We start from the raw sequence: 22,718 nt of genomic DNA on the forward strand, positions 1-22,718 counted from the left end.
AAATTATATTATTTTTGACAGCCACTATAGTCCGTCAAAAATTACATTACTTTTGACGGTCTCAAGGACAGCCGCTCGAAATAATTGTGGTCGTCGGATTTGCTGTAGTTCTATGTTGTGCTCCCTTGCAATTGCAAATCACTCTTGTAACTCTCTGAGAACAAAACATGTTTGACCAAAGCGGTTTGTGCATATGAGCCGGCAACGCATTACTTTAGCCACCGCCTTCTTATAAAGAGAAGAAGGGAACCAATGGTCGTCATGCATGTCCTTGTCGAACCTTTCGGGAATAATCGGATCCCAAGACCTTTTTGTATTGTGCCTGTGTTTTACGACAATGAGCCAATGATTCAGGCGAAAACGACGGGTCAAGAATGCTGTTGTTAATTATTCACGCTCCATTTCTCCCAGCCCGCGGCTGGCTATAAATAGAGGAATGCGTCGGCCACTGAGCCGCAAACCAAGACTGCTACGACCTCTCATATATATTATCAGAGCTTAGCCATGTCTAGAGCGTTGGAACCTCTGGTCGTCGGCAAGGTGATCGGGGAGGTCATCGACAACTTCAACCCCACGGTGAAGATGACGGTTACCTACGGATCCAACAAGCAGGTGTTCAACGGCCATGAGTTCTTTCCGTCTGCGGTTCTGTCCAAGCCGCGCGTGGAGGTTCAGGGCGACGACATGAGGTCCTTCTTCACGCTGGTTGGTTCCCTTGTTGATATCTCCTCAATTTCTCTCGCACAAAACTGAGATGCGATTGATCAGTTAATCTCTCTTAGCTTACGACGACAGGTGAGTGCATGCATCGTCGTCAGCTTAGGCCCTGTTCCAATATCGCGAGATAAACTTTAGCAGCTTTTTTTTAGCTACTTTTAGCCATTTGTAATCTAAACAAGAGAGCTAATGGTGGTAATTGAAACTAAACTTTAGCACTTCAATTCATATAGCTAAAGTTTAGCAGGAAGCTAAAGTTTATCCCGTGAGATTGAAACGGGGCCTTAATTAGGCCCGTAGTACTGTAACAAATTTCAGCTTTTGCAAGCTGATGATGCCGTTTGTTATTATATATATATTATTGTTGTTGTGTTCTTCAGGTCATGACTGACCCAGATGTGCCAGGGCCTAGTGATCCATACCTGAGAGAGCACATCCATTGGTGAGCGTAAACACCGGCCTGTTTTTTTCATTAATTAAGAGTAGTAAGAAAGAACCAATTGTACATAAAGGTTCAAGCGCATATATGACTAGCTAGTTGACTATAAGGATTACTAGAAGTGCTCCGCGCTAGCTGCTGCACAAATCATTCTAAAAAATGACTGAAGCAGCCAGGTGCACACAGCCACACACACGTATATATAATACGGTTACGCATGAAATATAGCTGACAAGAGAGTAAACTTTGGTCGACACCTCTTTACAGGATCGTCACCGACATTCCTGGAACAACTGATGCTTCTTTCGGTAAGCGCCCCTTCTTCAGTTCATCATCGATTTAATGTTAACGAACTAATTCTAGCTAGACAGGAGCTAATTAAAAATCGAGTCCGTACGCAATTACACATGGATGCAGGAAGGGAGTTGGTGATGTACGAGAGCCCGAAGCCGTACATCGGCATCCACAGGTTCGTCTTCGTGCTGTTCAAGCAGAGCAGCCGGCAGTCGGCGCGCCCGCCCTCGTCCGGCGGCGGCAGGGACTACTTCAACACCCGCCGCTTTGCCGCCGACAACAATCTTGGCCTCCCAGTTGCCGCGGTCTACTTCAACGCGCAGCGGGAGACTGCCGCGCGCCGCCGCTGATCGATCATCACCGCTACCTCTTCCCATGCATCTCCTTTCTCATCGCGTGCATGGCGCATGCAAAATTTATCGATCTATAGCTACTATATATGTGGCCTTTATTACTATTTCCTACAGTATGTGGCTATCGTCGTCAAATAAGAGCTTATGACACCTTTCAGCGAGAGCTAGCTAGCTGACCTGTCTCGATCGATCTGCTAGCAGTCTCTCTGTTCTTCGTTTTTTCGGTCAATAATCAATTAGAAGCTAGCCTCTCTAGCTGTGCATGAATGAGCACTCATGTATATGTAAAGATGCAACTCGTGTGGCACTGTGTGTGTGTGTGACCACCTCAACTCCATCAGCTCCTTCACACGGAGGTGAGGTGAAAGATGCGTGAATCCTGCTCGGAACACGCGTGCTTGACTGGGAGCTAGCTGTCAGCGGTACGGTGCTTGTGAGATCCACGACGTGTCCAGTGGCGGTGACGGGAGATAAAGGCCGTGGCCTGCTGGCCCATGCATGCATGGCTCTAGCTAGTGCTCTCCCCCTTATATTACCCACATTAGGCCTTGTTCGGTTACATGGGATATAATCCCACCATGGATTTAATCCGGGTATAGATTGGGTGAATCCATATCTCACACCCAATCCCATGGTGAGATTAAATCCATCAACAAATCCATGTGACTTTCAAAGCTAGTTATTCTTTTGATCCATGGATTCTAATGTAAACTTGTGCAATATCTCATGGATTTGTTCCATACCTAATGGGCTATGGATAGAATCCATGTCTTCCATAGTTTAAAAAATTCCCAAACCTTTGGGTTATATTCCGGGTTTAACCGAATAAAAAAAATTAAGTAGTCATGGATTATTTTGGGACATGGATTGAGGCATGGATTTAATTCCAATCCATGCTAATCCAGAGCGGGATTGGTGTAAACGAACAAAGCCTTATATTGCCGCTATGCTCTATGCTTGTGTGCCTGCTTGCGGTCCGTCAGTCTACATGCGTTCCTGACCCTTTTGGATTGCTTTATCTTGTATTCTTGTGTAAGTTGTGGCCATTATTTTTCGTGTAGAATGTATATGCATGTTTAATGTACCAGCTGTGTTTTATGTAATATATTCATTAGAATGGCTGTGATCGTGAGGAGATGCATCTATTCTTGCCTTCTTGGCCTCCCTTTTGCACATCATTCGGATGTCTCCATCAGTCGAACACCCAATCAAATTCCACCGAAACACCCTTACGCGCGCTAGCCCATCCAACCGATTGCCCATGCTGCCGCACCACGCGTCCCGCTCAGCCGTCGTTGAACCCACTGCTCCCCGTGTGTAATTAGCTAACTATACTCTAGTCCAGTTCAACCCACCACTGTGCCGCGGCCTACGCCATCTCAACATCTGCAGTTCCTCACCGTTGCGTCTGCACTCATCCGTCACAACAGCCACCTCTTGTTCTCGGCTCATCACACACCTTGAATTCTTGAATGTTTATTCCTCGACGGCTAAAATAAATCTTAAATTGTTGAATGTTTCATTCTTGCAAAATTTTAAAAGCGATGAATGGCTGATGTAAACTTTGAATAGTTTAATATTTGTTTATGTTGTACGTTGTTGGGGACTTGTTCTCAAATGCTATGCATTAAGAACAAGACAACACAAAAATAGGTTAATGGTTAATGCCCTTCGTCATTCGAAGCATTATTTCTCTAAGGATATAACGATCTTCGGACGAAGGTCATGAAGGACGTATCTTCATTATCACAGCATATATCAATAAAAAACGAAGCATATGAAACATGAGAAATAACATGGATAATCATATGACACCATTGATATATCTTTTATTATATAATCATGAATGAATAAGAACAATATTGAATTACATTTGTACCTTCGGCTTGACAGAAGGCAAGGGCACAAGTGTGATGCACGAGCGAATATAAGTCAGCGTGAACAGTACAGGTGTACTGTTCATCTATTTATAGGCACATGATGCAGCCTGTGTAAAATTACATTTATGCCCTTCATGTTTACTATTGACTTAAGAACAATCTGTCAGGGACTAGATAGCCTTTTCTTCCTTAAGTCAGTTCCTTTTTCTGCTACTGAGTTGAAGTTCCTTTGTGCGTAGCTTCGGTGTTGGTTCAGCCTTCGTTTTGACCCTGCTATCCACGTCGTGTATAGCTTCATCCCGAGTCCGAAGGTTCCTGCACATATATTATGCTTAGGAAATATAGTTAATCATGTTTTTTGAGGACCTTTAGAAGGCGAAGGCCCCAAACAGTAGCCCCTCGCAGTATTAATTTGTTATGATAACGAATTCAGACTGCGACATGAACGAATGCCTTAAGATGAAGGTCCGAAAAACACCTTCCCTTTGCTAGAATAGCAACAATCAATGACAGACGGGGCCCTCCAAGTTGTAGCGTGCTAGGCGTATAAATATGAACTCACACCGGCATCATTTAATACACTGTTTCTGCTATTTGCATTATTTCTCTCAAACTTTTAGCTCTTGCTTACTAGCTCTCGCTAGATTTTCAAGCTTCTTGAGCTTCGGTTTAAAGTCACGTTTTCACCATGTCTGAGGAAAAAATGTCCAAGGAAAAGAAGGTTGTTGCGGAGACGAAGCTGACTGAAGAGACGAAGCTATTTGAGGAGAAGAAGGTTGTGGATCCTTATATTGCTGGATTTATTGAATCGATGGCAAAGACAAACACAGAGGAAATTACTAAAGAGATACTGAAAGGTTTATCTGAAGATAGTGGTGACAGCGATAGCTATGATGTGGAAAGTGGGGATGAAGATTCTGAAGATCGGCCCTGGCGGCCAAGCCATGCTGTCTTTAGGAAATCGACCATTAAACAGAGTCATCTTGAGAACATGAGAGGAAGGTACTTTCGGGACATGTCTATTGTGAGGGCTGGCGGGGACAACAACGTCCCTGCCCCTGAGGAAAACAAGGTTGTAATTTACCGAAGTTTCTTCAAGGCTGGACTTCGGTTCCCTTTGAGCAAGTTTGTAGTTGAAGTGCTAAAAATCTACCATATATTCCTCCATCAGATCACCCCCGAAGCTATAACGAGAATGGGGATTTTTATCTAGGCTGTGAGGAGTCAGGGGCTAGAGCCGAGCGCGAAGTGTTTCTGCAGTATGCATGAACTCTTATATGAGACAAAGGCTACTGGCAAAGAACAGTACCACAACAACTTTGGTTGTTATGGATTTATTGCTCGCCCCAACGCATGCCACCCGGTGCGAACGTTTCGGAAGAGATGGCCCGGAGCCTGGATGGAAGAGTGGTTTTATGTGAAGAATGATTTAAAGGCAAGGGAAGACATTAAAGAAGTAATCATGCGCCCCATCTGGTCTCGCTTCGGCCTCCGAAGGACGAAGGTGGAAATTGATGACACTGTTGAAGCGTGTCAGAGGGCTTTTAGCATTATTTACTCCTTCATTGGTACAAGGGATTTAATTCAGGAACATATAGCCTTCAGGGTATGGCCGCTTGTAGAAAGCTGGGAAATGCCGAAGGAGTCCACCACCGATTCTAGCGAAGGTGTCTAGTCTGACTGAAGTATACCTTCAGATTCAGGGAGAAGTTTGATGAGCCAAAACGACGACTGGCTGAAGTGTATCGAAACTAGCAGTGATGAACTGCTTGGAGCTTATTCCAAGGCCGAAGATAATTCTCTATCCACGGCCTTCGGAGGTCGGGGGAAGAAAATACTGAACAGGGTTTTTGATGCAATCGGCTTCATTTACCCCGATTATCGCTACCCGCTGCGAGGGCAACAGAAAAAGAGGAAGATTGCTGCTTCGGTCACCCCAGTTGATCCTGTGCCAAAGGGCAAAAAGATGAAGGTTCTGACCCACCGGCCACGTTACATTGAACCAGCCGTGGTGCCTGACTTTGGCGCAGGGTCCTCTTCAGCAGCCAAAGCAATACAAACCGCTTCGACTGTACAGGGCGCTGAAGAACCAACTGTATTGCCGAAGACGCATATAGTTGAGCCAGTCGAAGATAAGGTTGAAAAGGTTGAAGAGCCGAAGATTGAGGAAAAAATGTCAAAGATTCTGAGCCCTCCGATAGAGGCAAATCTGCCGAAGACGCAAAAGACTTCTGCTGCATGCAACTCCTAAGAGAAGGATGGCCAACGTACTGGATGCAGTGCTGGAGACTACAAAGGCATTGAGTCCTGCTCCTGTAAAGAAAATCGCTCCAACTGAAACCAAGTCATAGGCCGAAGCCGAAACTAGACATGCAGAAGCCGAAGCTGCGCAAGTTCAAGCTGAAGCCGAAGCTGGGCCTTCAGTGCCCACCGAGACAGAGCCTGCCGCACTTGAAGAAAAGGCAACAGAGCAAATTGCATCTAAAAAGATCGAAAATCCTGTTCCCGAAGCTTCGAACAAAAGCATTGACTACATTATTCGTCATGCTTCGGGAAAAGAACTATCCCAAGAAGAAATGCTAGAAGCACGACACTATGCCCAAAAACTGAAATATCCGAAGGGGGCGTTAGTGTTCAATGGTAGTGGCGAAGAAGACTTTTTGTACTGTCTCTCGGATAACAAAGAAATATCCGTTTGCCAGGAGATAGGTAAAAGCATCGGATTCCCGAAGCTGGAAGACGACCTTTCGATTTTATCGAAGGATGAACTGGCTGACGGCCTAGCATACAATAGCATAAAGGTATAAAAGTTAAATTTGAATTTGAAAATGAGGTATTTCATTTATCATACTTAATTCTTTCCTCCTCTTGCAGGGCTTGATTCTTAGTAATGCCCTTAGGGCACAGAAAAATATTGAGGACGAAAGCTATACAATGGCCCTAAACAACCTTCGTTCAGATGTGATCGAATTAAGAAACGAAGGTCTTGAGAAAGACAAAATCTTACTTTCTTTGGTTAACAAAGTGAAAGAAAACGAAGTTAGTTTCAAAGCTCAGACCGAAGCCCAAAAAATTGGAACTGAAGACCTTCGGAGGCAACTGGCCGAAGCTAAGGAAAAATGCGCACTCGCAGAAGCTAACCGAGAAATCAGCGAATATTGGAAAAATCATTTAGAGAAAAATGTTGAAGAACTCTGCACATCCAAGGAAAGATGCTTTGAAAAATCCTTGGATTATGTGAAGAAAATAAAAGAAAGTTTCGCCAAAGTGGGTGCCTATTATGTCGAAGAGAACTTCATACGAGGCGACCCCGAAGGCATTTTTGAATGGATAAGTGGAGAGGCCGAGACCTTCAAAGAAATTTTAAGTGATCGCGGGGATGTTTGCGTGTTTCCGGTGTGCGGGGAATTTTATCCATCTTGGAGAAGGCGGGATGTGATCATATCAAGACCATGGCCCAGGCCGAAGCTGTCTTCTCTGTAGACGATACGAAGGATCCTTCAGCTGAACCAACCTTGATGGGCGGAAGGTTTTACAATGATGTCTGGGTGAATGGTGGCCGCGAGATGGCTCACGAAATTATAAATAAAAGTGAAAAGGATACCCATGAAGCCCGAGCAGAAGCAAGGCAAGCTGAAGAAGCTGTAGAGCGCAAAAAACATATAGGTATTGCTTTCTGGCTTTTAGCTTCGGCATTTGTTTTCGTGGCTTTGAACTGATTAACTTTTCCTACTTCAGCTGAATTATCTCCGCCGCTGAAACCGTTCAACCCCCTGGCAGATCCAGAAATGAAGGAAGCGCTAGACATTATAAACATGGTTGAATCCATTGTTGATGAAGTTGTTAACAAATTACTACACGAAGTTGCAGAGAAAGTCCTTAAAGAGGATTAGCACTTATTGTAAAAACATTTTGAGATGGTCAATGTATGAGACACTAGAATGGACATTGTACTTTTATTGTAACAAGACTGTAATATTTGATGTATGTAGCTTTGAATCGAATATGTAAATTATTGTAATTCATTTCTTTGTGATGCATGAAACTTTACATACATACCGTTTTTGAGCCTTTGGTGAAAAAACACATTCCCTTCTTTTCATGCTTCATAAAGAAAAAGATCCATGCTTTGTAACAATATCCATGCTTCGTAAAAATAGATCCCTTCTTTTGTGACAAGGCTGATGAAGTTGTATTTCCCAAAGCTTACTTCGTGCCTTAGCACATTTTCATTTTTACGAAGCATTCGCCGAAGATCAACTCCGTGTTCGATTCTCGTGTCATTGATGCGATATGATGTATGATGTGATGCTATGCGGAATGATGTGATGATATGATGCAAAATGATGTCAATGCCGAAGACACACACCCACATGCCCACACTGAAACACACAAGCTCTGCATCCCCTTAGGAACGACTTTTGAGATTCTTCACCGTTTACTTTTCGGTGTAAGTTCTGCATCCCCTTAGGAACGACTTTGGAACTTCTTCGCCTTCCATTTCGGCGATATAAGTTCTGCATCCCCTTAGTAACGACTTTGGAACTTCTTCGCCTTATATTTCGGCGGTATAAGCTCTGCATCCCCTTAGGAACGACTTTGGAACTTCTTTGCCTTATATTTCGGCGGTATAAGCTCTGCATCCCCTTAGGAACGACTTTTGAGCAGAAAACTTACGCCGCGCTCCCTTAGGAACGACTTTTGTAGCTTCGGCAATTTTGGCTCTGCATTCCCTTAGGAACATCTTTTGAGCTTAAAATTTAAGCTGCACTCCCTTAGGAACAACTTTTGTAGCTTCAGCAGTTTTGCGAAAAAGATTTTTGGGCTTCGTAATTCTGTGAGGAAGATATATTCCATTCTGATAGAAGCAAAATCATTACAAGAATTTAAAACTAAATTTACATTACTTGTTCCTTATTAAAAGCAAAATGACATAAAACTCAAAAGCATTTCAGAGGTAGGATATCGTTCAGTATATGTGCTTCGATTCTGGTACAGTGCTATTGACTGTACGAGCTTCGAATTCCTCCCTGAAGTCACGCTGTTGCTGGGAGTGTTGACACCCTTCTGGCTGTTGGCTTCAGGAGTAAGCGGGCTGCAGGGGTGGTGACGGTGGAAGCTGAGGCCAAGAAGCCTGTGAGTGGCTTGCCGAAGCAACAGAGGCTGTAGGTTGATTGCCCACGTATTCTGGTATGTAGGGAGAGTGACACGAAGCAGTGTGCAAGACCTCCTTCGGCTGATTTTGCCGAGCTTTGGCTTCGGTGATCTCCTTTTGTTTCAGAATAGTGATTTGGCACATTCTTGTAATGTGGCCCTTGTCTTCTCCACAGAATAAGCAATAAATTCTCCTGGGCTGATCCCCATATCTTCCTCTAAAGCCCCTGGCGCCTCTGCCCCTTGGAGCTGGTGGCCTAAAGGAGCTTTGCTGCTGTCCGAAGACTGTGAGGTGTGTTGTGGCCTCTGAAGCTGGCCTCCTTTATCATCATTCTGACTGGAGCTGTGAATTGATCTGACATGCCTGGGGTGGATTCTTCCACCGAAGCCCCTAGTCATCTCAGAAAATCTGTAAGCTTCTTCCCTTCTTTGTCGGAAGTCATTGTCAGCTCGGATGTACTCATCCATCTTCTGAAGCAGCTTCTCCAGAGTTTGGGGAGGTTTCCTGGCGAAGTATTGAGCCGTGGGTCCTGGCCGAAGACCCTTGATCATGGCCTCAATGACAATTTCATTGGGCACTGTGGGCGCTTGTGCTCTCAGTCGCAAGAACCTTCGAACATACGCCTGAAGGTATTCCTCATGGTCTTGCGTGCACTGGAACAAGGCCTGAGCTGTGACTGGCTTCGTTTGAAAGCCTTGTGAAAGTCGCCTAGAGGGGGGTGAATAGGGCGAAACTGAAATTTGCAAAGTTAATCACAACTACAAGCCGGGTTAGCGTTAGAAATATAATCAAGTTCGCGAGAGAGGGTGCAAAACAAATCGCAAGCGAATAAGGAGTGTGACACATGGATTTGTTTTACCGAGGTTCGGTTATCGCAAACCTACTCCCTGTTGAGGTGGTCACAAAGACCGGGTCTCTTTCAACCCTTTCCCTCTCTCAAACGGTCCCTCGGACCGAGTGAGCTTCTTCTTCTCAATCAAACGGGAACAAAACTTCCCCGCAAGGGCCACCACACAATTGGTGCCTCTTGCCTTGGTTACAATTGAGTTGATCGCAAGAAAGAATCAAAGAAGAAAGCAATCCAAGCGCAAGAGCTCGAAAGAACACAAGCAAATCTCTCTCACTAATCACTGAGGCGTTGTGTGGAATTTGGAGAGGATTTGATCACTTGGGTGTGTCTAGAATTGAATGCTAGAGCTCTTGTATGTGGTTGAAGTAGGAAAACTTGGATGACTTGAATGTGGGGTGGTTGGGGGTATTTATAACCCCAATCACCAAACTAGCCATTTGGTGGAGGCTGCTGTCGCATGGCGCACCGGACAGTGTCCGGTGCGCCAGCCACGTCACCAAGCCGTTGGGTTCGGACCGTTGGAGCTCTGACTGCTGGGCCCGCCTGGATGTCCGGTGGCACACCGGACATGCACTGTAGAGTGTCTGGTGCGCCACTTCGCGCGTGCCTGACTTCTGCGCGCACTGGCGCGCATTTAATGCTATAGCAGGTGACCGTTGGCGCCGAATAGCCGTTGCTCCGCTGGCTCACCGGACAGTCCGGTGTACACCAGACATGTCCGGTGAATTATAGTAGAGCGAATTCCTGAAGCTGGCGAGTTCTAGAGTCGCTCTTCCCTGGGGCACCGGACACTGTCCGGTGTACACCGGACAGTCCGGTGAATTATAGCGGAGCGCCTCTGGATTTTCCCGAAGGTGAAGAGTTCAGCGTGAAGTCCCCTGGTGCACCAGACACTGTCCGGTGGTGCACCGGACACTGTCTGGTGGCACACCGGACAGTCCGGTGCGCCAGACCAGGGCACACTTCGGTTATCCCTTTGTTCTCTTTGATGAACCCAATTCTTGGTCTTTTTATTGGCTAAGTGCGAACCTTTGGCACCTGTATAACTTATACACTAGAACAAACTAGTTAGTCCAATTTATTTGTGTTGGGCAATTCAACCACCAAAATCAATTAGGAACTATGTGTAAGCCTAATTCCCTTTCACCTTGGAAACTGGTAACCAACATGTCCTTGAGCTTCTACCACGACGTGATTGTCCCTGGCCGAAGGAAAGAATACCATGTCTAGGCTACGTTCCGGACTGCCATGACGAAGGACTTTGCCATGATAGCTGCATTGCCTCCGTATAAGGATATTGTTGCCTCATAGCTCATCAAGAATTGCTTTGGGTCCGAGTGCCCATCGTACATGGGTAACTGGGGTGGCTTGTAGGATTGTGGCCATGGGATAGCCTGCAATTCTGCTGCCAAGGGAGAAGCATCATCAAAAGTAAAGGTATCATGATTAAATCATCGTACCATCCATCTTTGTTGAACAAGCCCTCTTGACGAAGCTCCCTGTGTTGGGGCCTTCGGTCTTGATCATCTTGAGCAAGATGACACACTTCCTCAGTAGCTTCATCGATCTTCCTTTGAAGATAGGCCAGCCGAGCCATCTTCTCCTTTTTCCTTTGCACCTGTTGGTGGATGATTTCCATGTCCCTGATCTCCTGGTCTAGCTCCTCCTCCTGGAATGTTGGACTAGTGGCCTTTCTCTTCTGGCTTCGAGCCTCTCGAAGAGAGAGTGTCTCCTGGTTTCTGTCCAGTGGCTGTAGTGCAGCCCCTGACGCTGTTATCTTCTTCGGCGGCATGACGAAGGTCGATGCTTTGCCGAAGATTGTGGAAGTGAGTACACCAGAGGTGGGCGCCAATGTTGGGGACTTGTTCTCAAATGCTATGCATTAAGAACAAGGCAACACAAAAATAGGTTAATGGTTAATGCCCTTTGTCCTTCGAAGCATTATTTCCCTAAGGATATAACGATCATCGGACAAAGGTCATGAAGGACGTATCTTCATTATCACAGCATATATCAATGAAAGACGAAGCATATGAAACATGAGAAATAACATGGATAATCATATGACACCATTGATATATCTTCTATTATATAATCATGAATGAATAAGAACAATATTGAATTACATTTGTACCTTCGGCTTGACAGAAGGCAAGGGTACAAGTGTGATGCACGAGCGAATACAAGTCAGCGTGAACAGTACGGGGGTACTGTTCATCTATTTATAGGCACAGGACGTAGCCTGTGTAAAATTACATTTATGCCCTTCATGTTTACTATTGACTTAAGAACAATCTGTCAGGGACTAGATAGCCTTTTCCTCCTTAAGTCGGTTCCTTTTTCTACTACTGAGTCGAAGTTCCCTTGTGCGTAGCTTCGGTGTTGGTTCAGCCTTCGTTTTGACCCTGCTATCCACGTCGTGTATAGCTTCATCCCGAGTCCGAAGGTTTCTGCACATATATTATGCTTGGGAAATATTGTTAATCATGTTTTTTGAGGACCTTCGGAAGGCGAAGGCCCCCAACATACGTTGAAGTAAATCTTAAAAGGTTAAAGTAAACATTGAATAACTGAAGTAAGCCTTGAATGGTTGAAGTAAAAAAAATCTGGCCAGTGCAGAATGACTGCCTTATGGTATTGTACTAAGAAGAAGCTAGTTGAGTATTTGTATTAATGGTGCAAACGGGCCTCTAATTGATTGGTTTGATGGCTCTAGTAGCACTTAGGTTCTGAATGGCTCCTGAAATAAATCTTGAATGACTGAATATTCGTTGTTGCATGCTACGGGTGGTGGGCGAATCGGCCCTATTAAGTGTGTGCATGCCCATTTTAACCGATGGTAGGCTACCACGGTTAGTTCCCTAGTCCGATTAGTTTCCTGGTGCAATGTTCCTTGGTGGGTTGGTCCGATTAGAGCTTATGGGTCCATAGAGTCCATCACCCTAGGTGATGAATGGGGGTGTATTAGATCATTAGCATATGTACCTACAACTGTACTCCTCTCATTATGGGTGTGAAATACCAAGAAACACGACGAGAGGATGGTAACTAGGAGTCGGTCCAAAAAATTCCAAAATAGCCATTGTTCCAAACAATCCTCTACAAACTCCAAACCTTACAAAGAGACGATCTCAAGTCAAATGGTGGTAGGATATTCTCATTGATGATCGTAAAAGTAGTAAGATACTCACAACACCTAAAAACCAACTACAACGCTGAAGCTTACCAAACCCAAAAATGGAGCTTCAACTTCAATCTCAATAAAGCAAGAGTTTGACTCAAAACTCTCAAAGCCAACTAATGACTTGAGAAATAAGAAATGTTCATGGGAACTGCTGAAAACCCACAGAACAAGCGGAACACAAAAGACTCCTAGAGAATAGAAACACATGAAAATAGGCAACATCACAAGTAAAGGTGGCCTGCCTAGCTATAATGGGGTCATCCTAGACAGTTTGGTCACTCCCTGGTTGGGCCAAAGCTGATCTGGAAGGGTCACAAGGGCTCTTCTAGATTGTGTAATTATAACTAGAGCAATATCACAAGTGATTGTCATAGAATGAGGGAGGAAGAGAAAATTGCAAAAGATTAAGCACACAAGAGATATGCAAATTTTACTATGGCCAAGCCTCAAATGCTTGCCTACATCCACGTTGTGGTGTCCCAAAGGATGGGGGTTACTCTCAACCCTTCTCAAGAGATCCAATGATCAACTTGAGGCCACAAATATTTGTTATAATATATCTTCACAAGGATCTCCACAAATTGAAGTCTCTTGCAGTCATACACAATTAGATGGAAGTAACAACTCCAATGAACAACAAGAGGGAGGAGTAGAACACACACACGAGCAAGAACATAGCACACAACACCAAAAAGCAGATCTCAAAAGCACTCTCACTAGGATGTATAATTCCACTTAGAATGGTGCTCAAATCTATCTAGAATGAATCCAACGTGTTGTGAATGTGTTTGGGATTGATCACTTGTCCTTAGAATGCTTGGGTGCTCATAGAGGCCGACTAGGAGATTTATTTATAGCCTAAATGGCCAAAAGAGCTGTTGAGGAAGATGCTGGAAAACTACCTCTTGCAGGCACACTGTACCAGTCTGAAGCACCACCGGACTAGGTCCTATAGCTGGTCCTCCGGGATCTTGATTGGCGCCTTCTAAATCTAGCTAGCACAAGACCAGTCTAGCGCACAATCGGATCGTCCGCTAGGTCAGCTAGCCATTGTGCACCTATTGAACCCCAAAGTAGTCGGTACCCACGAGTCTGGTGCACCATCGAACCATGGTCCAATGATTTTTTATTAAAGCCTCAAGACTGAGCAGTTCTTATATGGTGAGGTTCGATACTCTAGTCCAAAAAGCCTTCTTAAGTCCCCCCCTGGACACCCGGTCCAGTGCACCACCGGTTCGTGAGCCGCAGAACGTCCCGGATTTTTCTCTTTTGAGAAAACTTCTCCAATTCGATTTAGTTGGTCTTGAGAGCTTTACTATGACTTACACAAACATATTTAGAGTATGTTCAACTTGTCCAAGTCATAGATTCATACCTTTAGCTCATCTCCAACTCAGATTTCCTATATCAACTCAAAACGAGCACATAAAAGCACTTTTGCAATATATGGCATCTATAACCTAGCCAAAGTGCATGGAAATGTTTCTAATGGCGGTTAGAACTTAATCAAACATGTGAACCAGTTATAGCTCATCTTTTCAAAGTTTTGCCCATTTCTGGCCTTGTTTGAGTTGAATATTGGATTTCAAACCTCAATTTGACTCAAATGAACCTCCAAGTGTGCACTTAGCAAACCAGTTATCTCTCGAGGTTGTGTTGGACATTAATCACCGAAATCATGTTAGAAATGGCATATGGCACATTTCCCTTTCAATCTCCCCCTTTTGGTGATTGATGCCAACACAACCAGAGCAAATAGAAATGTTATAACTTTCTAACAAGTTTGCAATTTAACAAAAGGTTCATAAGATGCAAATTGAATCCTAGAACAAAGTTGAATGGAAAATTGAAGTTTTTCAATTGGCATATTTGGACCATTGAGCCACCACTTGTTTTTTTATTTTGTAATACAAGACATTTTCACCATTTTCTTCCTTCTAAGTCAAATAAACTTTTAGTTTCACAAATCAAAACAATTTTGACATAAAACAACTTTCTTCTGATAAAAACTCTATCTTTTAGCAGTTTTTTACAAAAAGGAGCTCCTCTTTGCTATGAAGAGGGCTTTGTATCAAAAGACAAGTTCAAACTCAAATATTTTTGAAAAGCTCAAGTGGTGGGTTGGTCCATTTGATTTGGCCTCCAATTTCTCCCCCTTTGGCATTAAGCACCAAAAATGAAGAAATTTATATAGCTTTTCCTATTGTGCCTCACAAAATAATGAACAAATAGGACCAATGAAAACTAAGCGAATTAAGGCAAAGAGTCTTTGATACCGAAGTGCATTGGAAGTGTCCTCCTTTGTCCAAACTCACCATTTCCCTTGAGACTACACACATAATCAACTTGAAAGCCTTGTTAGTCTCAAAAAGGTCAAATTGTAGACTATCCTCCCTAAATGTGTGCATAACTACACTTAGACTTGTGAGGTTCGAGGACAGTTTTCTACAATTTGAACTTTGGCACAAGCATAATATGAACAGTTAAGGGAAAATACTAATTAAGACACAACGATCAAAGGTATATAAAAAATTGTAATGTGTGCAATACTTCAATCAATGTTTCGAGAATCTAGGATATTTAGCTCACTCCTTAACTCACAAAATCATTTATCATCCAATGGCTTGGTGAAGATATCAGCTAACTGGTTGTGGATGCTCACATGGTCTATTATGATATCTCCCCTTTGTGAGTGGTATCACAAACAGAGGTGTCAGACGTCTATGTGCTTAGTGCAGTTGTGATCAACCGGATTTTTCGCTATGTAGATCGCACTCTCATTATCACAGAGAAGGGGAACTTTACTTAGATTGTAGCCAAAGTCCTTGAGGGTTTGCCTCATCCAAAGTAATTGTGCACAACAGTGGCCTGCATCAATGTACTCGTCCTCGTTGGTGGATAGGGCTACAAAATTTTGCTTTCTAGAACTAGAAGACACCAGGGATCTTCCTAGAAACTGAGAAGTCTTAGATGTATTCTTCCTATTCACCTAACATCTAGCATAATGGTCATCGGAATATTCAAGAAGATTAAAGTTTGAACCCTTAGGATACCAAAGCTAAAAATTAGGAGTGTGCACTAAATACCTCAAGATTCTCTTAACAACCCTAAGGTGGAGTTCCTTAGGATCAGTGGAACCTTGCACACATGCAAACAAAAATCATAATTTTTGGTTTAGAAGCACATAAATAAAGCAGAGATCCTATCATAGATCGGTGTACCTTTTATCTACAGACTTACCTTCAATGTTTACATTGAGATGTGTGTTGGTTCCCATTAGTGTCTTGATGGGTTTGGCATCCTTTATCCCAAACCTATTCAAGATGTCATGCCTATACTTAGTTTGGGGCCGAAGGTGCGCTCCTTGATTTGCTTCACTTGAAATCCGAGGAATAATTTCAACTCCCCCATCATGGACATCTCAAATTTCTGGATCAATATTCTACTAAATTCCTCACAAGACTATTGATTAGTAGAACCAAATATTATATCATAAACATAAATTTGGCATATAAACAAGTCATTATTAACTGTCTTAGTGAACAAAGTAGGATCAGATTTCCCGACCTAAAAGAATTTGCAATAAGGAAATCTCTTAGGCAGTCATAACATGCTCTTGGTGCTTGCTTAAGCCCATAGACCATTTAAATTTAAATACATGGTCAGGATACTCACTCTCTTCGAAGCTGGGAGGTTGCTCAACATATACCTCCTCCTTTATAGGTCTTGAGGAATGCGCTCTTGACATTCATTTGAAACAGCTTAAAACCATGGTGAGTAGCATAGGCTAATAAAATACGAATGTATTCTAGCCTAGCTACGAGTATAAAGGTTTCATTGAAATATAAACCTACAACTTGTGTGCTCCTTGAGTTCATACTTCATTCCTCTTAAAGTGTTTCGTTCTTCAAGCATGGCCATCACCCAACTAGGATCCTTCAAAGCATCTTTAATCCTAAAAGGCTCAACAGAAGACACAAACAAGTAATATTCACAAAAATTAGCAACTATAGAACACGTAGTTACTCCCTTGTTGATGTCTCCTAGGATCTTATCCACTAAAGGATCTCTTGGAACAATTTGTTGAACTCTTGGGTGTGGCGCTTGACTTGTGAGTGGAGGTACTTCATCATCTTCCTCCTTGTCTTGGTCTTCCTCAACTCCCCCTTGATCATTGTCATCATCTTAAATGCCATGTTCGTCACCTTGTGTAGAGGGTTGAGCTTGTGTTGAGGAAGGTTGATCTTGTTATCGTGGTGGCTCCTGTGGGCGTACCTCTCCAATAGACATGTTCCTCACCGCTATGCAAGGAGCCTCCTCCTCATATATTTCATTAAGATCAACTTGCTCTCATTGAGAGCCATTAGTCTCATCAAACACAACGTCACAAGAAACTTCAACATATCTAGAGGATTTGTTGAAGACTCTATATGCCCTTGTGTTTGAATCATAACCAAGTAAAACCCTTCTACAACTTTAGGAGCAAATTTTGAATTTCTACCTTTCTTAACCAAAGTATAACATTATCTCCCAAAGCCTCTAAAATAAGATACATTAGGTTTGTTATCGGTGAGGAGTTCATATGAAGTCTTCTTGATGAGTCAATGAAGATACATCGGTTGATGGCATGGCAAGGCGTGTTGATAGCTTCCACCCAAAACCAGTCCAACGTCTTGTACTATTCAAGCATGGTCTGCACCATATCGATGAGAGTTCTATTCTTCCTTTCCACCACACCATATTTTTGTGGTGTATAAGGAGAGGAGAACTCATGCTTGATCCCTTCATCCTCAAGATACCCTTCAACCTCCTCAAGAACTATTGAACTCTGAGTTCCATTATCGTTTCGAATCTTATTGATTCTCAAGTTGAACTCGTTTTGAGCTCTCCTCAAGAATCTCTTTAAAGTCCCTTGGGTTTCACTTTTGTCTTGCAAAAAGAACACCAAACTGAAGCAACTATAGTCATCAACAATTACTAGACCATACTTACTCCTGCTGAGGCTAAGATAAGTAATGGGGCCGAAGAGATCCATATGCAATAGCTCCAATTGTCTTTGGATGATGACTTATCCCAACTTGCTTTCCTGCTTGGCATGCTCCACAAGGTCTATCTTTCTCAAAGCAAACATCGGTTAGTCCAAACACGTGTTCACCCTTTAGAAGCTTGTGAAGATTCTTCATCCCAACATGTGCTAGTAAGTGATGCCACAATCAGCCCATGTTAGTATTTGCAATTAAGCATGCATCAAGTTCAACATTATCGTTCGAAAAATCTAGTATATAAAGTTTGCCCTTTAATACACCTTTAAATGCAACTGAATCGTCGCTTCTTTTAAAGACGGTAACATCGACATCGGTAAAAAGACAATTATAGCCAATTGAGCATAATAGCAAAAGAGAAAGCATGCAGTAATCTAAAGATTCCACCAAAAATATAATAGACATTGAATGCTTAGTGGTGATGGCTATTTTACCTTACCCCTTTACGTTGCCTTGACTCCCATCTCTAAAACATATAGCGTCTTGGGAGTCCTTGTTCTTTTTGTAGGATGATAACATCTTCTTCTCATCTGTAATATGGTTTATGTATCCGCTATTGATTACCTAGCTTGTGCCCATGGATGCATAAACCTACAAAACAAGTTTAGGCTTTAGTTTAGGTATCCAACCCATGTTGGGTCCTTTGAGGTTAGTTACATAATATTTTGGAACCCAAACACAAGTTTTACCATTCTTGTGCTTAGGTCCAACACTAGTAGCAACAACTTTGGCAAATTTACATGAAAGCACATAAGAAGCATCAAGAGTATGATAGACCATTTGATGCATTCTTCTTTTTAGTATGAACTTTATGAACAGATTTAGTATGATGAACATGTTGTCTACTTCTAGCATGAGTTGCTTTAGCAAATGATGAATGTGAAGAACTAGCAACAATGGCATGAGGAACATAAGCACTATGAACAGCTTGAACATTATGAGCAACATGAGAACTAGCACTTGAAGAATGAACATTTTGGATCATAGGTGTATTTCCCTTTCCTTAACAATTTCAGGAAACTCATGGCTCATATTTGTTTTGTCTTTAGCTCTCTTTTGGAAGCCAAGACCTTCCTTGAACCTTGGATGCCTACCACTCAAACAGGCTGCCCTAGCAAATTTTACCTTTTATAATTCATTGTTGCAAGTTTTAGCTTGAGCATTTAATTTACCAATATGATCATTCAAGCTAGCAATCTTAGCAACATTTGTAATGCAAGAATCAACATCAACATCTTTACATCTCATAACAAATAGAAACATGCTCGGTAGAAGCTGAAGATGCATTACAATCACTCAATTACATAACCTTAGCATTCAAATCAGCATTAGCAACATTAAGACTAAATATCGAAGACTTGCATTCGACTAGCTCTTTAGACAAAATTTTATTGTTTTCTAATTCTTTAGCTAAATCCTTTTCTACATTGACAAGTTTATCATGTTCATCATAGATAAGATCCTCTTGCTTCTCCAAGAGCTCATTCTTCTCATTGATGGAATTAATCAATTCATTAATTTTGTCAATTTTAGATTTAACAAGGCCTATAAAACAACTTACTAATATCTGCCTCATCATCGCTAAAATCATCATCACTAGAGCAAGTATACTTAGGCGTATTTCTAGAAAATACGTTTCTTTCCTTCGCCATTAAGCATGTTTGGTCGACCTTGGGGAAGAGTGCAGATTTGCTGAAGACGATTATGGCGAGGCCTTCATCGCCAGAGTCAGAGGAGTTGCAGTTCAAGTCCCACTCCTTGTCGAAGTGGGATTCACCTATCTTATTTCTGTAAAACTTCTTCTTTTCTACTTTCTTCCCCTTCCTGTCCATATCTCGGTCATCATTATTATCTAGACAATTAGCAATAAAATGACTAGACTTACCACACTTAAAGTTGGCACGCTTCCCTTTGGGCTTGTTGTCGTAGTTCTTGCGCCTCTTCAATACTTGCTTGAACCTCCTGATGACGAGTTGTCACACACGAATTTAAGGACAAATCCAGATGCACATCACATGTGTGCTAGGATCAGTTTCACACATATGACAACTCAGTGTACAGAAAACAATGTCACATCTTTATTATATAATACAATTTCTGTACAAAATAGCTAAGTAAAATACACCATATGACGACAATGATCCTCCACAACCATAGTTGACTGGGAGACGATGGCCTAGACCTCTCCAAACTCATCTTCATCATGTTCCTTCGACGATACATGTTCTTGACCTGGTGTGATTATAGCATGGATGAGCTCCCATACGGTCATCACTAAGGAAGTGTGGGAAAAGTGTAGTGTAAGGCTTACCAAGGAATGAGGTTGAGGTTGAGCATTGCTTTTAATTAAGTTGGTCAAAATTTTATTAGCAATTACTAAGTATAAGTAAATACCAACCCAATTAAATACTTAATCAATATTGAAATACCACAATGCAAATGCATGACAGGTTAAGTTTAATTCCATAAATTACTCATGTGAGAGTACCGAGCCGCTCTTGACCATGAGCACGGCCGATATACCAGTTTTACCTTTGTAGAGATTACACATTTTTACCCATAGGACGTGTTCCCTTTTTCACCTCGGGTTGATCGAACCCTTAAACACTTCCAAGGTGAGTTAGCGAGGGCACACTACGAGGCATTTCTAAAGTTCCACTAGCTCAAGAAAACCCGTTACGGTTTCAGGCAAAAGGAAGTATAGGAATCCCTCGTCCAAAAAGCCATTGCAACATGATCGACTCGAGAACCTCCCTATACTTTGTAGCGATTCACTCCTCGATTGCCTTTTCGAGTAAGGTAATCTGTCACTACCTTTCCTCATTAACTATCCAAGGGCGTCCCATTCCACCCTTGTGGTAGCGCTGTTGTCTCAGGTTAGCGCTCCATGTTCCAATTACACGTTGTGGTCTTATCATGCACAATAATGAATAATTCAATAATAAGTCATAATGAAACATGATCATAATTCATAAGTATCATTAACCCAAAAACCAGGTAGAGCAATAGCAAGACTACTCAATAATTCATTAGTATGCAAAGTGTAGGGTAAAAAAACTAGGTAACCTATTAGGTCTTAGCAAATTGACCTAACAGTGCAAGTAGGATGAAAACATAAAATTTAATATTATTAGGTCAAAGAATGTGATCAAGGACACAACTTGCCTTTTACTTGCAAATCCAACTGCTCAGGTGCTTCCCCATAGTTGGGTTTTAGGTTCCTCATCGTAACCTAGCTTTTATTTGTAGCAAAACATACATATATGCAAAATATTGAATAAAAATAATATTACACCAAAGATGGAAACAAATCGCACAATAATATACTATATGTTGCTATAAGATCGTAGGTTAGAGAACCACTAAAATCATAGTTAAAATGAAGAAGTTATAGTAAAACAAGATTTTTTGGTGCAATAGATCTAACACTAGAGATCTAACGTATGGAAACTAATAGATAGAATTTAATAGATATAATCTAATAGATCTAATAGATAAGATCTATTGTGGGTACCTTCTTCTTTCTCTCTTTATTTCCATGAAGTGAAGGCACCACCAGGGTGGGCTGCTCTTAATGCCGGGAAGGGGGTCTTCAACGTACGTGGTGGGGCACGTGCGGGCCAAGGGGGTAACGACTTGGTGCAGCTTGACGTACGGTTGGTTCGAAGGAGAAAAAGGGTTGCAATATTAATGTTTCAGGAAGAAAATCACGCACTATAATTTGTGAAAAACGAGAAATATGGAGAAGGTTAATGGAGGGCTCACCGGAGAAGAAGGTCCTCGCTGCAGTTGATGAGGAACTCGAACTTTGGCGAATGTTCACGGGAGTTGTAGATTGAATTTGGAAAAACAGTTTCATGTTCTGGGATGGGCTCATCGAGGGGAAGCGAGTCATATATTTATAGGGGTGGTTTGAGTTTATTCAAAATCTGGATAAATTCAAATTTTAAAGATTTTCTATTTTTGGGAAATACATTAATTCATTTATAATGCCAAAAAATGTCCAAATCGCTCAAAAACTTCTAGAAAAAATCTAGATTTTTTTGGCATCTAATGAACTCAATAAAAATATTTGGAGATTTTAAAATGATGTTTAAGTACCTCAAATAAATATATTTTGCTTTTTGGAAATAGAAAAAATAATCAAATAAATACAAAAAAATAATGGGAACTTCCATGGGATATATTAACATGTTTCAAACACCTTTTGCAGTCAGAAACACTATGCAATAGCATGAATGCCACACACTCAGTTGAACCTTATGATTCTATTTAATAGATTTATAAAAAATATTTAAAACTATAATTTGTTATTCTAAACCACTCAAATCTTAACAAATTAAACTAAATCTTGAGAAAAGTTTGTTGGTTCAAAAATTAGGGTCTTACACGAGTGCCATTCCCTCGCCGTTGAGGTTGACCGCCTCGACTTGGGCCACCTTGCTCAGGATCACCTCCTTCTCATTTGTTGCTTTGAAAGCAATATCTTGCGGCTCAGTGGAGGTGAGGTTCCCATAGGTCAAATAATTGATGTACTTGGCATATTTGACCACCATTTGATGGCTTAGAAACTTGCCAACATCCTCTTTGGACATCATCTTCTTGTACCTAAGATTTTTGTGAATTAAGGAGATAAGAGTAGCATCTAAAACATTAAATGAAATTAGCATGAGTTGGATGACTTCATGATCCGTCCACTTCTTGCTCTCATAATTGTGAACTTGATTCACTAAGTACTTGAGCTAATTGTACATTTCTTATGGTCCTTCATGTGAATCTCCCAAGTTCACCTTCGATGAGCTCC

The 22,718-nt window shown here is 42.1% G+C and overlaps 1 protein-coding gene across 1 annotated transcript; it reads left to right on the forward strand.

Moving 5' to 3' along the window:
- Positions 1–374: 374 nt before the first annotated feature.
- LOC100127515 (ZCN4 protein) lies at positions 375–2,049 on the forward strand. Its single transcript, NM_001112772.1, has 4 exons — positions 375–705; positions 1,098–1,159; positions 1,424–1,464; positions 1,574–2,049. Exons 1-4 carry the CDS (start codon positions 505–507, stop codon positions 1,798–1,800), a joined length of 531 nt encoding a protein of 176 aa, NP_001106243.1. The 5' UTR covers positions 375–504; the 3' UTR covers positions 1,801–2,049.
- Positions 2,050–22,718: the final 20,669 nt, after the last annotated feature.

Source organism: Zea mays, chromosome 2 (genome assembly GCF_902167145.1).
Source record: "Zea mays cultivar B73 chromosome 2, Zm-B73-REFERENCE-NAM-5.0, whole genome shotgun sequence".
Lineage (NCBI taxonomy): Eukaryota > Viridiplantae > Streptophyta > Magnoliopsida > Poales > Poaceae > Zea > Zea mays.